Raw genomic sequence first — 15,882 nt, 5'->3', positions numbered from 1 at the left:
AAGATCTGAACCTGAACCTACAATATATCAGATCATCACTTTGCCATATAAGACTATGAATTCATGATTATTTTATTTTATTTTATTTTATTTTATTTTATTTTTTTTTAATTCATGATAATTTTAAGAGGTATGTCTATTAGTGAATACTCACATACTAATACAAACATCTGATTTAAGCAACAAAACTTCCACTTGCCAGTACTAAAAAAGGCAGGTGTTTTGGGCAAAGAATATGTATATGGAAAGAAATAGAGCATTTCCAACAAATCACTGAACAAATGCTCAGCATCACTTATAATAAAAATTCAAATTAAAAATTAAGAGTTTTCGAAGAATGTAATTGGAATAAACTTCTTTTTCCAGTTTCTACCAAATTTAAAAACATAAAAATCCTATGGTTTAGTAACCTCACTGTTTGAAATATATTCTGTTGAAATGCCAACTAAAATGTGCAATAACATTTATCACAGCAATCAATGCCTATGGTGATAAACAATCACATTCCATCTAAATGTCTCCATTAACAGTTATAGATAAAATAAATTATGGTATACACACATGCATGCATGCATGCATATACACCATAGGATACTATTCAAACTTTAAAAAGAATAAAGTCATCATATATGCACACACTTTCAAATGGGCCCACCATATATATTTAAGTTAAAAAGCAGGTTGTAAACCAGCATGTGTGGTTTGATTACATTAAAAATATGTGTATGTGTGTCAGTGTAAGAGAGGCATCTGTTTGAGTGTATAGAATGCATTCAAGTTATGTATGTACTATAAGAAAAAAGATTCCAAAAAAATGTACACCAAATGTCTTAACCTTGACCCTCTCTAAACAATGGGATTGAGGGGAGGATTTTTTTTTTTCTGTAGACTTTAAATTTTTTTAAGCTTGTATCATATCCGTATTGCTATGCTTTCCATTCCCTGTAGGATTTAACAGAGAAAGGTAGTCTCTTTGTATTGAAAAAAATTTTTTTTTTCAATGCTTATTTATTTTTGAGAGACAGAGAGAGACAGAGCATTGAGTAGGGAAAGGGCAGAGAGAGAGGGAGACACAGAATTCAAAGCAGGCTCCAGGCTCTGAGCTGTCAGCACAGAGTCCAATGTGGGGCTCAAACCCACGAACCGTGAGATCATGACCTGGGCTGAAGTCAGACGCCCAACCAACTGAGCCACCCAGGCGCCCCTCTTTTTATTTTTTAAAAATCATTATTCAAAAAGAAAAAAAAACAAACTTAGTCTTTAGGGGCAGAATAGGGATTGTCCAAATCCTTTTTAGATGACTGTGGGTGCATTAAATAAGCCAACTTTGAGCAAGGCAAAAAGAGAACGCTCCTGTCCACGCCAGGTACACTCAGACCTATGGACTGAACCTTTCAGTTTAACAAGGAAACACAACAGTGCTCCTTTAACTCTTTCCACTTCTGCAGGCCTCTGTCTTAACCAATTCCTCCCTGCTCCACGTTTCCCACCGCTCTCCCAGCTCTAGCTGCCACCAATTTGCTCTCTGTTGCAAGATATGAGAGAAAAGTAAGTCTGTATGGATTCAAAGATGAGTAAGTAGGTAAGAGGAAGTTAGTGGCCAAATATACAATTTGTTCAGGATGCTCATTTGCCTGAGCATCTCATCTGGTCCTGCATGCAGGAATGGAGGACGCAGAAACACACTCTGCAGCGTGTTTTTGAAGCTTTGTTCTCATACCAGAACTAGGAGGTTCCAAGTGAGAGGGCTTTGGAGCATACTAAACAGACACAAGCTTGTTGTCTTCACCATTTCACAAGTAGAAGAACATACTGGCTCCGAGCCAGGGTTTGGATCCTGAGTCTACCTTACCCAGCTTGGGTATAGAGCCCTGAGCAAGCCATTTCATCTCTTAGCTTCTTTTTCCTCACGTGGGAAACCAAGAAAATAATAGTATCTGGCTAATTGAATTGTTAAGACTAAATGAGAAAATGTGACCAAAAATAAGCATTCAATAAATGCTAGGCACTCTATAATTATTTGTAATTATTATGAGTGCCTTGGATACATCAATGCCGATTATTTCTAGATGAATTTATGCTCCAAGTAAATGTTTTTTAAACTTCAGAGAACAACACATTAGTTAGTCATGAAATCATTTTTAGTGGGTCACAGTCAGAATTGAAAAAAAAATTAAAATGGAATAGAATAATAATAATATGTTGTTGTTTTTTTTTAAATAGAAGGCATTGCACATAAAAAGTTAATGTAACATGCACTGCTTACTGTGGTGAGAAGTCAAATGAGTTTGAAAAATCATGTTTCTGAGCCAACCAAAGGTGACAGACAAAATCTTCCCTAAGTGCTCACTCAGTCCTACTCAGTTCTGCTTTCAGGTAGAGTGAGCAGAGGCTCCAGAACGTTGGACATGAGCTGCTCTGATGGATGATTTTGATAATGCATAAGCCCGCTGTAGTTATCTGGGCAGTCAGGAGGCAATGGTTAGAGAAACAGTCCATTAAAAAATGTCGTTGTGCTCCTTCTCAAGTATATGGGGCAAGGGAGAAAGGTTTATTAGAGCTAGCCCGGCCTAAGGACTCAGTTCTTGTTTTTGTTTGAAACTTTTCCTATGAATTCAAGAACTGCGATGGAAAGCCTTGAAATTTCCTTTAACTCTACAAACCTATCACTTGAAATTCCTACCTTCAGTAGGTAATGTTTGAAAAGAAAATCTACTAAATTTGGTCTGATCAGGGGAGTGAAGAAAGTCAAAGAGTTTCGAATTTTCATTTTTCCAAAACATTATATAGTACTTCCATGTTTCTGGATTTTTTTTAATGTCCATTTCTGCTGTTGCTCTACAAATGGTTTTGTTGTGGACAGGTTATAGCACCTAAACACGATGCAAGTCAAATACAATAATAATTAAAAACACATGGGTGAAAACCGGGCTCAAAACTAAAATTACATTGTCAGCACTGGCATTTTTAGGGAGATTATGCCCAAAGAACTAAGCTATCCCTAACCTGTAGGATATTGCATTATTTTGCTGGATGTCACTTAATATCCATGGTAAGTGCCACGGTAATGTAGCTGTACATATTTCTGTTGGTTTAAATTATTGTATTTGGTATTTTCCTCTGTAATGTTTTGACCCATTTGTTGTTAAGTACATTTAGTCCCAACAGTTAGCCACCTAATATTAATAGGAGAAGATTATTTACAGAATATGACTCAACACATATAATGCTACAATTTTCCACTTTGTACCATGATTTCAATTGAAGTACGTACATCATCGTAATTATAGAAATTGAAGAAATTCCACAGAGACCTCTGTTGGAATGAAAACCATATACTCTGAGTTGTATCTCTATCACCTAATACACATCAAATCACAATTCTGATCATATTAGCTAATGTGTATCTCTTTAGTATCTAAGAAAAAAATTTAACAAATTAAAAAAATGTGTGTATATACATAGAGTTATAGGTATAGATATATACATATCTGTATCTGTCAAATATACATATATATAAATATAAAGATTTGGCTTGCAGTGAAACAATAAACATCTATTATTTTCTCCTGGGAATGGTATTTGTAGGTTTGGTGGTTATAATGAGGGGCTTATGGGGATATTTCAAGACATGAACAATTTTAAGGACTAACCCAGAAGATGGATAATAGAGAAGCCTTGATTTAGTATGTGATCATATTCTTGGATTTTTTTTATAAGACTCATATATATATATCCCTGTCAACCACCTGCCCATTCTGATACTCTGGATAAATTAAATTCCTAAATCTCCGTTTTCTTATTCCTAAAATTGAGTAAATAATACCTTTAGAAAATGTGTTTTCATCCTGTTATTACAGTTAATCAGCAGACATGTTAAAGATCAAGAGTAGAAAAACTAAATCCAAGAGTAAATATTTCACGGAGGTTGGGACAGTCATATAATAGATTATTAAATTAATGATCCTCTGATGAATCCAACCTTAAATATACACATCCTTGTATAGTTCCCTCTCACAGTGACTCAGAGCCTGGCCATGTGACTTTCTCTGTCCAATGAGACGTTAACAAATATGACAGAAGCAGACAATTGATAAGTATATGCACATAGGGGCTTAGCTGCTAGGTATGCTGTCAACATGTAAGATTCCAGGGTCGACTGCTAAAGAGAAGAACCATATATCCCAGCCAGTAGTGCTTGCTAAACACCATCTTGGACTATCCAGCCTCAGCTGAGTCACTCAATGACAGCAGCTACTTGAGTGGACCTCAAGCAAGGCCATCAGGAGAACCACCCAACTAAGCCCATTGTGCAGAACTGTGAGCAAATAAATGGTTATTTCAAGCCACTACATTTTGGGGTTGTTATTCACAATAGATACCTGATATTTTCAGTAATGTGGTAAGAGAAACCTTTCATGCTAATGATATTAAAATCAGTAAATGAAAACTAGGAGTGACCAATCATATACATTAAAAAACATATACCACTCACATGTAAATGAATAAAACAGCAAGTACACAAAACAATCAAAAAATATATTTTAAAATAGAAAAGCAAACATAAGGCTGCCTTTGTTAAATTTCCTATGCTGGACTAGTACTTTGTGCTGCATAGACAAAAAAAAAAACAAAACATGTATAATTTACTGACTATGTAGAACTTACTGAAACATGATCTTCTATGAAGCATATGTTGGAAAATCTTGCACAAAGATTCTTCACTTTGTGTGATGGTCCTACAGGTGCACTGCACTTGAAGAACTGTCCCCAAGATCCCAATGTAAGCTGCTTTGCAGTCATCACTCCCTGAGCAAGTGAGATCCTGCTTGCTTAAGGTACTGATGCAAAACTCATCTTCATGGCACTTTTTAGTCACTTGCTGCCAGCATTTCCACTGAAATGTTCTATAGCGCCTCCTAGAAAGAATCAAGAAATGGAATTGATCTGAATGATATCGCACAATAATATGTGGAGCTGCCTCACCTAATGAAAGACTGACATAAAACAAAAAGCCCTCCAAATGCCGGTATATAGCTGAAAACAAACTTGGTACGTTCAAGCATCCCAAAAGAGACTGTAAAAGAAGAGAAATCTTGTGAATTATTTTCCTTTTGTGATGAAAGAGGCTAAGTTTAGGATTTCCTGGATGAATCATCTTTCATTACTAATTTTATTTCCATTGGTGATGGTGAGCAGTATGAACTACTTCGTGGATTTATTCGCAATATTCTTGAAGCAGAATGTGCTTTTGTGGCTAACATTTGGTCACTGTCTCTTACCAAGTTATTTCATATAAGGCTCTTGACCTTTCCAGCCAATTTTCCTACAGGATGGGAAGTACTGTACTCTTTATTAATATTTCTAAGCAGACTAATTAGAACTTATAAAATATTTTGAGCTTCTCTAGCAAGAGCTAATTGAAAAAAAAACATTAATTTATTTAATGCCTGAGAATCCATTATAACCATATCTATGCATAACTTTTCTATGTATTTGATTCTTGCTGTTGTAGCTTGGAATAAAAGTCTAGATAATGAACAACAATTTGACTTTTAAAATGTTCACAGAAAGAATATATTCTCAGTGGAACCAAGGATATTAATCTTCCTACTTAATATTGATCACCTAAAATTACTTCTTACCCTTTTGTGAATAGGTCACCATCAAACATGCATGAAAATCTTCTGAGTAAATGACATTTATCTTGAGCTTATTTGTCCACAATGTGATACTCTGCTTAAATCCATAACTATTTTTAATAATCTCATATTTTAAGTAACCTTAAAGGAATCAGCTTTTTAATGTAATGGCAAAAATTTTTAGTATCTATTAAAATTTATATTTAAAAAAATCCTACAAATTTTTTGAGCCAGCAGAATATGTTCCTTTAGTTCAATTAAAGGTTATCTAGAAATGTCATGTAAATATAAGGAATTTGTATTTGTACCTAGGTGTCATTTTTTCATTTTTAAATATATATTTTGCTACATTTAAGTTGTAGGAGTTATCTACTCATAGAAGTTATTTCATTCAGAAAATTAGTTGTGATATTCTGCACAAATGCTGAATTAAAGGATATCTTAAAATTAAAAAATCATACAATTAGTACACATTACCTATATGAGTTAAATATGGCAAAAAATTATATGACAGAAATTCTTTTCCAGGTTTAAATGTTTTGATGTACAGTGTTTCATTACCCTTATTTTCTTCATATACTGCAGTTTTCTATTATTTTGTTCAAACAGTTGTTTAAAAGTATTTTTTGAAATGGAATTATTTTGTTTTCATTTTTGCTATTGATTTCTGGTTACATTGCAAAATGTAAGAGAATGCAGTTGGTATCATTTCTGCACATGGAATGTATTACATTTGCCTTTGTGACCTAATATAACGTCAAATTTTGTATTACATGGCACTTAAAATAAGTGTGTACATAGTAGAGGTTTGCTTTTAAAAAATAAGTCGAGGGGCGCCTGGGTGGCTTGGTCGGTTGAGCGTCCGACTTCGGCTCAGGTCATGATCTCACGGTCCGTGAGTTCGAGCCCCGCGTCGGGCTCTGTGCTGACAGCTCAGAGCCTGGAGCCTGTTTCGGATTCTGTGTCTCCCTCTCTCTCTGCCCCTCCCCTGTTCATGCTCTGTCTCTCTCTGTCTCAAAAATAAATAAACGTTAAAAAAAATTTTTTTTTAAATAAGTCGAATATTTTTAAGAAAATACTTTTTTCACTACTTTCTTGAATCATACATATGAAACTATAGTGTACTATAATTTTCTGTAAGCTCATAAACATATATAATTGGCAAAACAGGGAGCCTGGGTGACTTAGTCAGTTATGCGGTCCACTTTGGCTCAGGTAATGATCTCCTGTTTCTTGAGCTTGAGCCCTGCATTGGGTTCTGTGCTCACAGTTGAGAGCCTGGAGCTGCTTTCAATTCTGTGTCTCCCTCTCTTTCTCTCCTCCTCCCCTACTCCACTCTGTGCCTCTCTTTAAAAAATAAACATTAAAAAAATTGTAATTGGCAAAACATAATCTCATCCCCCAGGATACATCTATTGGACAAAATGAGTTGAAAAATAGACTTTATACTGCCTTCTTTGGCCTTTTCAAATAAATAAAGGAGTTTCAAAACCTAATATCTATTAAAGAATCTGGAACGGGGACAGAAATTTTATTTTAAAACCCAAATGCTCTCCTCTCCCCAAGTACAGGCTCTTCAACAACAACAACAACAACAACAACGACAACAAAAGGCAGATAAAAGACAACACTCTCACTGAAGGGGTAGTTTATCATGTGGAGTTTTTCATCTGAATTACATTAAGTTAACATAAATGCTAGAAATCTTCCTAAGGCAAAATTTGCTTGAGAAAATGACAGGATTTGTCTTTTCACCTTGACTACTCATATTGCATCATATTTCCATCACCTCTATAAAATATTCATTATGGGACTATTTACACATGGTGAAAAGAAATCTAGACTACAACAGTTCTTACTCTCTGAATTAATCCATGAAAGACAGACATTATATAAGAAAAGACACATATATGTACATTAAAAATCATAAAAATTGCAAGATATGCAATTGCATAATTGCATGATATTCAAAGGTGGAGGGAAACGAGATGACGTCTTTTAAGTGCCTCTAGTTTTGCAGACCGTGCACCAAGCATTTTGGAGTGGTGGTTAAATACAGGAGTCCTTTTGGAGAAAAATTACCAACTTTGTACCAATCAGTCTGAAAAGGGATTGATGCCCAGATGAGTTGAATTCAGGAATGTGTACATCAGAATCCGTCATGGGGCTCCTCAAGGATTGTAATAGCAGTCCCATCACTTGCCAGTAAAATACTTAATTTGATAGGGAAGCTAAGATATATTGTGTTCTGAAAATTAAATGCAAATAACTTTAAGATAATGAGGAAGTATACCTAGGATCTTGGCATTGGAATTAAGTAAAGCTGGATACCCATTCATGGAGACATCTGATATTTTTACAGGAATTGTTTAAAAAAAAGTTTTCCTGGCTATGAAGATATTATTAGTTTTCATTATTTGTATAGGTAGATGATTAACAGGTAGATGTAAATATTCTATTTGTGATATGATAAAAAGGATAATCAAACATTTTTACCATATTTCACTGATTTTAGGAGATACCATTATCTTATTACAACTGAAATAACTTATTGGAAATTAAATTGTTGTTTTAATTTAATAAATATTTTCTTGTCTTTGAGCTTAAGGCTCATTCCAAAGATTTTAGAAATACTAAAATGTGTAAAAAATTACATCTTAGAATCAATGAACTATAATATTTCACTGAATGAGGACTTTTGAGATAGGAGTTTAAAAAATCTAAATTGCATTGTAAAAAAATTTTTTGTCATGGATTTTTTATTCACTCAAGAGATCGCCTTAATAAACCTCAAAATAACTGATAAACTTTTGTAAAACGAGATCCTCAAATAAGACTTTCTTAAAAACTTTGGCAATCTATGGTGGTAAGTTGACACAAAAAACGATGTCAATGTTCTGGCACTCTGCTTAGATATTTACTCCTTATGTTACAGAATGTGTGTTGCAGAAAAGCACCTGTCTTTTTCGACAAATATTTAGGAGATCTGGAGTTATTCTGAAAGTTTGAATGGCAGAGTAAAGGAGTGTAATTAAAAGGCTAAAGAAAGCAGTTTGCCGAGAATCAGTCCTTTCAGGAAATTGATAATAAATCTTTTAGCTCATTTGCCAATGGGTAAGGCAAGGTGACAAATGTGACAATCCTTGCTCTGAGCTATCACACACTAGACTACTCTTCTACGTTAAATGTATATTTTGACCTTTAAATGATTTTGCTGTTTATGGAGTTTTATTTATTTAAATGAAATTAAACAAAAAAGTCCTTGCTAGAAGGCACTGGGCAAATTGCTATGAAGAATTATTCCAAAAAGAAGCACAAGACGAATCCAAACATGATATGATTTAATGCTGGTTGTGAAATAAAGCTCCTTTAACATGGTAACAGCAGTGTTACAAATTATTTTGATTCATCAAATTTATTTAGTATTCTTCTTTCCTGGATTTTCTTACTCATCCAAAGAGGTCCAATTAACTGCAGATTTCTTACCGTATAAAAGATAAATTCATCTTGAATATACAAGGAAATGTGTTAATGAAGACTGTAGTGAGGAAAAGAAAAAATCCAGTGTTGAATTAGATTTATGGTTCCCGGGAGTAATTACCTGGAAAGACTCAGACTAGTCTCAACCAGCAGCAAGAGTGGAAGTTGTAATAAGCGAGCCAGATCATTCATACTTCTGCTCAAAATCCTCCAGAACCTGTCCATTTTACTGGGAGTCTAAATCAAGTCCTTAGTATCCCTCTGGGCCCTAGGAGACCTAGGCAGGCCTGCCCCACATCCAGTTAAATGCTTAACTGCAGCTCATCTTGCTGTCCCCCCATACATTCTCTCCCCTCACTGCTTTTTGAACAGGCCCAGTTTTTCCCACAGCACTGGCTGGTCTGTTTGGTATCCCTGTTTTCAGATGCTTGCTGAGAGAGGCTCATTCCTCCACTTCCTTAAGTCTGGTAAAATGGTCCTTACTGGGACCACCCTGTTCACATTGCAACTCTTTCTGCCCATTCACAATCTCATTCTGTTTTCCCTCTTGGGGTGCTAATCTCCAGAATACTCATTACCTTTTAATATAATATACATTTTCGTTATTTATTATCTCTCTTCCCCCACTGGAATATAAGCTCCGTGGGACAAGTATTTTTGTCTTTTGTACACTGATGCCTAGAGTAGAAGTAGATGCTTGATAATTATTTATTTGAATAAACAAATAAGTGACTAACATTACTCCTTTGGAAATCAAGGGTGTGAGGTTGGGAAGAGGAGAATGGGTACATTTCTGACCTCATGGTGTACATATGTGCTGGGGATGTCCAGACTAGGCTCAAGCTACCTTCTCCTTCCTAATCTCCAGCCTAGGAGAGAAAGACTAATTTTGAAGTTTGAAGAGTCACCTTGTCAAAACTCTCTGACATTTAGCAGGCTTTTGTAATCATAGCAAAAACCAAATTAAACTGACATGTAAGTCTGTTTATTTATTCATTAGTCTAACTTGAATGTCTAATTTTAATAATGTTATTTCATGGGTACCAAATCTTGACATACTGAATTTTCTTATTCTGAAAATATATTCTGCATGTGAATTTCAAAATGGATGCTACACATGTACCACAGATTCAAAAATATGAATTGTCTGGCTTTGTTTACATCATGTTGGATGACGGTGGGAACTGTAGCTAATGTAATGAGATCAAGTGTTAGGACTGGACTGTAACAAATAAGGTGCCGAAATAAGAAAGTAAGGTATGCGTGTTTTTACTCACCTGCATAATTCATCATTTCGGCAGCTGTGAATTACATTGAGGCAAGTAGGGGGTGGAACTATGTTCACAGCACATGGCTTGCTGTGAAGAGCTTCTTTGGACTGCTGACAAGGTATATCAGATGGAGCACAGTCACAAAAAGCCAACATCTGGGCAATGTTAAAAGGCATACTTTGATAGAAGAACCGTATGGCTGCTTGGCAGTGTTTCACATCACATAGATTTCCATTTGCTGAGCAAGCTTTAAGGTAAGGGGCCAACTGTGCGTTACAGACCACATCCCCTACGCACGCCTCTGCCACTTCCAAACAGGACTGGATCCCTTTGATTCCTGAAAGCAAGGATATGTCCAGGTCATGGAAAAGTAAACATAAACCTGTACCTACAGAACCTGCAAAACACTATAAGAAGTCTATGAGCAACACACAATGGTGTAACAATGTGCTACTTTGGGCACACAGTATGTGTGTGGTTTTGTTTTGTTTTGTTTTGTTTTGTTTTGTTTTTAAGAGTTGGTATGAATTTACTGAGGCTTGAGTAGTGGGCTATTTGAATCATCCTTCATTTATAATGGATACGTATTGTGATCCAGAAGTGATGGGAAGTGTGTAGAGCCAGAACAGAGTGGAAAAAAAAAATTATTGAGTCCAAGTTTCTCAAATGTAAACAATAAATCTTCAGAAATTGCATGTGAGGTACATAGCTTATGGTGAGTTCATAGGCTCAAATCAAAATGATTTTTGTTCGTTCTGTTGTGCTTTTTATTTTGGGTGAAAATATTGACTAAAGGTTCTGCCTGGATACATAGTTATTCTAGCAAAGAAAGATGTTCAAGTTCTGGAAAACACAGATACATGTGAGTGCCCCCTGCCACCAGACACATACACACAAAAACAGTTAGCCTCAAACAATTTATGTGATCAAAATACCAGTGAAATTTAACCCAGATCTAGTTTTTAGTTTTAATTGTAAAGTATTCCTCAGCATAACTGTAAATAGAGGATGGATGGGGAGGCAAGTTGCTTTGACACATGAGTGAAACAAACATAAATGTTGTTGCATTTTGCAATATTAGACTAGTAAAAAGCCACACAATTTATTTTGTATTGGCATATCTTTAAGAAAGCTGGAAGCCATGCTTAAAATCATATTGTCTAGTATTTGCAATACAGATGGAAAGTACAATATTTAAACATTACCATTATAGGGAAGAGTGGTCAGATTCCACTTGGGTTGATTATCCTCTTTCACGTTATCTAGAAGGAAAACAAAGAGACCATTTCATTAGTGAATGATTTTTTTTAATTTAATAGAAGTATGCAGGCTACATTTATAAATGAATAATCAAGCAAAAATAAATACAAGCCAATGGAACACTTATTTAAGACTTGATACTCAAAATTAGTAGGTGTAGATGAAGAAAAATCCACCCCCAAAGTATCATTCAAGTGAGTTAAACAGCCCTCTCTGAGGATTCAGTTACTTGAAGATTTAAACAAATGCTAACGACCAGGCCATGTGCACTGAAGTAAACAAAGGATCTGGGAAAAAGAACAGAAGGAATATTGTCTGAACCAAAAAAATTCTTCCCAGCAGGGTCTTAATTAAATTGAAATGCAATTTAAAAATGATTTCCACCTCTGATTATCTTAATCTCTTAGGGTTCCTAGGAATTATAATCATAGAGTTATAGAAGTGCATTGCTAGACGTCAACTCAGTGGCCAGCTACTTCTAAACTCTTTCTTTCAAGAAGCATTGGTTGAGTCCCTACTATGTACCAGGTACTATACTGAAGACACCAATGTGTAGTCCCTATCATGAAGCATTCACAGCTTGGTATGGAATATAGACATATAAAGAACAATCCAAACAAAACATAAGGAGCACTAATATACATATGCATAAAGCGATAAGGGAATAGTATGGTCAGATTTGCATTTTAAAATAAAAGTTCAGAAGCACCTGGGTAGCTCATTCAGTTTAGTGTCTGACTCTTGATTTCGGTTCAGGTCATGATCTCATGGTTTGTGGGTCTGAGCCCTGTGTGGGGTTCCACACTGTCAGTGCAGAGCATGCTTGGGATTCTTTCTCTCTCCCTTTCTCTCTTCCCTTCCCCTGCTCTTCCTCTCTCTCAAAATAAATAAACTTAAAAAAAATAATGACTTCTGTTATTGTGTTGCGTCTTTCCAGGCTCCTTGTATTGTTCCATCTGTTCTCACTATATGTGCTTTCTCCTTTTTATACCAATAAAACCTCAGCTCACGAATCACAGTGCTTCTAGATCCACCCTCCTGTGTTACTGAGGAAGCCTGGAATGTTCCCTCTTCTGCTCCATTATTCCATATTGAGCAAAATCCCAATAAGTGAACCTCAGAGAGTCATACAGCTTTTGCAACAGATATAAAAGTCTAGGCTAGACTTCCATCTCTGCTTTGGCACTGATTGGTATGGAGATGCCACTGATTACATACCACATATTCAAGAGTTTATCATTGAAACATAAATAAATCCTGGATTTACTCACTTTTATGGACTGAACGTTTATGTTCCTCCAAAATGTATGTGTTGAAGCCCTAACCCCCTATGTGGCTTATTTGAATATGGGGTCTCTCAAAGTAATTCAGGTTAGCCAAGGTCATAAGAGTGGGGCCCTGACCTGATAGGATTATCATCCAAGTAAAAAGAGACACTAAGCAAATCTCATGTCAGGATACAGAAAGAAACCACGAAGTCCAGAAGCCAGGAAAAGAACTCTCACCCAAACCAGCCCTGCTAGACTGTGATCTGGAAGTTCCAGCCTCCAGAACTGTGAGAAAATAAGTTTCTGTTGTTTAAGCCACCCAGGCTGTCATATTTTGTTATGGTGGCCCCAGCAGACTCATATACTCACTAAGTGGGTAATTATTAGAAACACAACAAAATATTTATTTTAGCATGGGAAAATAAATCCCATCATGGATGTGTACTGTTTTATCTGCTATGAGTAATTTAGGTAAATTCTGGGCACATTAAATCCTAATTTCATATGGTACATATATGAATATACATTTTTCCCGGAGGATATTTTAAATAGTAGCTTAATTGCTGAAGAGGAGCTAAAGGGCAATATGTCACAGTCATAAATCAAAGAATGTACCAATCAGATCAATCTCTGAAAGAGAAGATCATATACATAAAAAAAAAATACACATGTTCTTTCTTATTCATCTACTAATATCAAAATATATCCAGAATCTGTTATCTTCTCACCTTGCTACCACCCTAGTCCAAGTTAGCATGAATTTCTCTGTTGACCTCTAGGTCCATGGTCTTATTTATCAGCTATAATTGAATGATGCACCCCATCCCTGGTTTATACCTATTGTACAGATCTCACCTTTTTATGCCATACATAGAATTTAGACATCAATTCCATACAAGGGGCTGCCTAATTTGATGTATTTACTTGGTTACTTAATAAACATTTCAGACTCAACCTGTCCAAAACTGACATCTGACTTCTCTGTCCCTCACTGAAACCTCTTCTTCCTGTAGTTGTTCTCATAGTAGTTAGCAAAAATAATGGCGACAACATCCTTCTATTAACTCAAGATAAAAACCTTGGGATCAACTTCCATTTCCCTTCTTTCTTGCATTTCCACATAATTTACTAATATCAAAATATATCTGGAATCTGACAACTTCCCACAGTGGTCCATTGTCCATCATTTTTTTTTTTTTGCTGTATCATTATACAAACCTCCTAACTCGTCTTCCTACTTGAGTCTTTGCTTCTCTTCAGTCAATGATCAACATAAAAACCAGAATTATCCTTTTAAAGGTATAAATCAGATCATGACGATCCCTTTGTGAAAATTCTTCAGTGATTTACGGTATCACTCAGAGAAAGAACCAGTGACCTAGAAATGACCTAGAAAGCCCTCCATGATCTTGCCCCTGTCTTATTTCTGATATCATCTTCCACATCTCTCTCCCTTATTCTCTCCTTTACCTATGTGTCTCCTTAGCTCTTCCTCAAACTTCCAGACAGATTTCCAGTTCAGGACTTTTGATTCCCCTTTTCTTCTGACCTAATTGCTCTTTCCTGAAATATCCACAAGGCTCATTTCCTACCTCTTTTCGTCTTTGCTCAAAATTCATTTAAGGATGTAACTGTCTGGCCATCCTATTAAAATTACAAACTACCCACTCAGACCTCTTTTTTCCCTCTGCTTCATTTTCTCTTAGCATTCATACTGTTTGAAATATGAAAAATACTAAGATACCCTTTTTGGTGACACAGGTTCTCATTTTCCCAGCTGCTGAAAGTATAGTTGCGTGATGACTCACACTGGTTATTTTCTAGGCATTGCCCTTATGTGAAGAAAGCGCAGCCAAGGTTACACATTTTCCCAGAGGACAGCTCATATCTCAGGACTAGCCCACAGGAAGTGTTCGAGGATCAGATCCCTTGCCTCAATAGGTGACATCTCTGAAAAGCCATTCCAGGTCCAACCTTCCTATGGAATAAAGTAAGTTTGCTGTGGCTGCTGTATGAGTTTCAGCTGTTCCCTCCCTCTGATCCTGTTTTCCTCAGTTCCTTGTTGCTTTTGTTTCCAAGCCCTCAGGCCACACACATCTTTTGTGTGCAAACCTCTGTTTCAGAGTCTTTTGCTTGGGAAGCCTATTCAAGAAACCCCTCAATATAGAATGTAAACTTCAAGAAAGGGGTGATTTCCGTTTGTTTTGTTTACTACTTTCCCCCCAGGTCTTAGCCCCAGGCCTAGGCATAGTAGGAACACAAAAGAAATATCTATTAAATAAATACATAATATTACTTACCACATTTTGTCTATTTATTTTATTTTTCAAATCCCCTAAAAAATAATAAGCTCCTTGAATGAAGGACAAGTGTTTTGTTATTGCTTTTTTTTTTTAATCCTGCTGCACAGGACATAGCACATTATAAATATCTCGTGAGTATTTGTTTAATGAATGTGTAATGCATGCATAAATGAATGGATGGATGAATACAATTAACATTTTGTTGGGGCACCTGGGTGGCTCAGTTGGTTAAGCAACCAACTAATGATTTCAGCTCAGGTCATGATCTCATGGTTGGTAGGATTCGGCCCAGTGCCAGGCTCTGCACTGACTATGGAGCCTACTCGGAATTCTCTCTCTGCCTGCCTGTCTGTCTGTCTGTCTGTCTGTCTCTCTCTCACTCACTGTAAATAAACAGACAAACAAACTTTAAAAAAGATGATGCTAAAACCTTTTAGCATTTGCCTCTTTCTTCATAATCCCTTTGGACATATTCATGGCATCATTTTTTAAAAAATTTTAATTGTCAAAGAGAAACAGGCATAAATGACAAAGTGGGAATTAGAAATTAAATATTCTTTACCTAATTCATATTCGTGATTACATACTTAATGTTCCTAAATTCTTCTTGTGTGTACCAACCTGAAACAATTTCCTGGCTGAATCCCTCTTCATAGTC

General features: G+C 35.9%; 1 protein-coding gene across 1 annotated transcript in view; it reads right to left on the bottom strand.

Annotated features, from left to right (window-relative positions):
• The window catches only part of GFRAL (GDNF family receptor alpha like), a 66,263-nt gene that overhangs the window by 28,617 nt on the left and 21,764 nt on the right, over positions 1–15,882 (bottom strand). The window contains exons 4-6 of the mRNA XM_078446433.2: positions 11,599–11,655; positions 10,400–10,730; positions 4,669–4,919 (exon numbers count right to left, since the gene is read on the bottom strand). Coding sequence (XP_078302559.2) covers positions 4,669–4,919; positions 10,400–10,730; positions 11,599–11,655 — 639 coding nt within the window. The remainder of the gene's footprint in view (positions 1–4,668; positions 4,920–10,399; positions 10,731–11,598; positions 11,656–15,882) is intronic.

The sequence above is a fragment of the Panthera onca genome, chromosome B2 (assembly GCF_046562875.1).
Source record: "Panthera onca isolate mPanOnc1 chromosome B2, mPanOnc1 haplotype 2, whole genome shotgun sequence".
NCBI classification, from domain to species: Eukaryota; Metazoa; Chordata; class Mammalia; order Carnivora; family Felidae; genus Panthera; species Panthera onca.
This window is presented reverse-complemented; position numbering and strand designations above follow the sequence as displayed.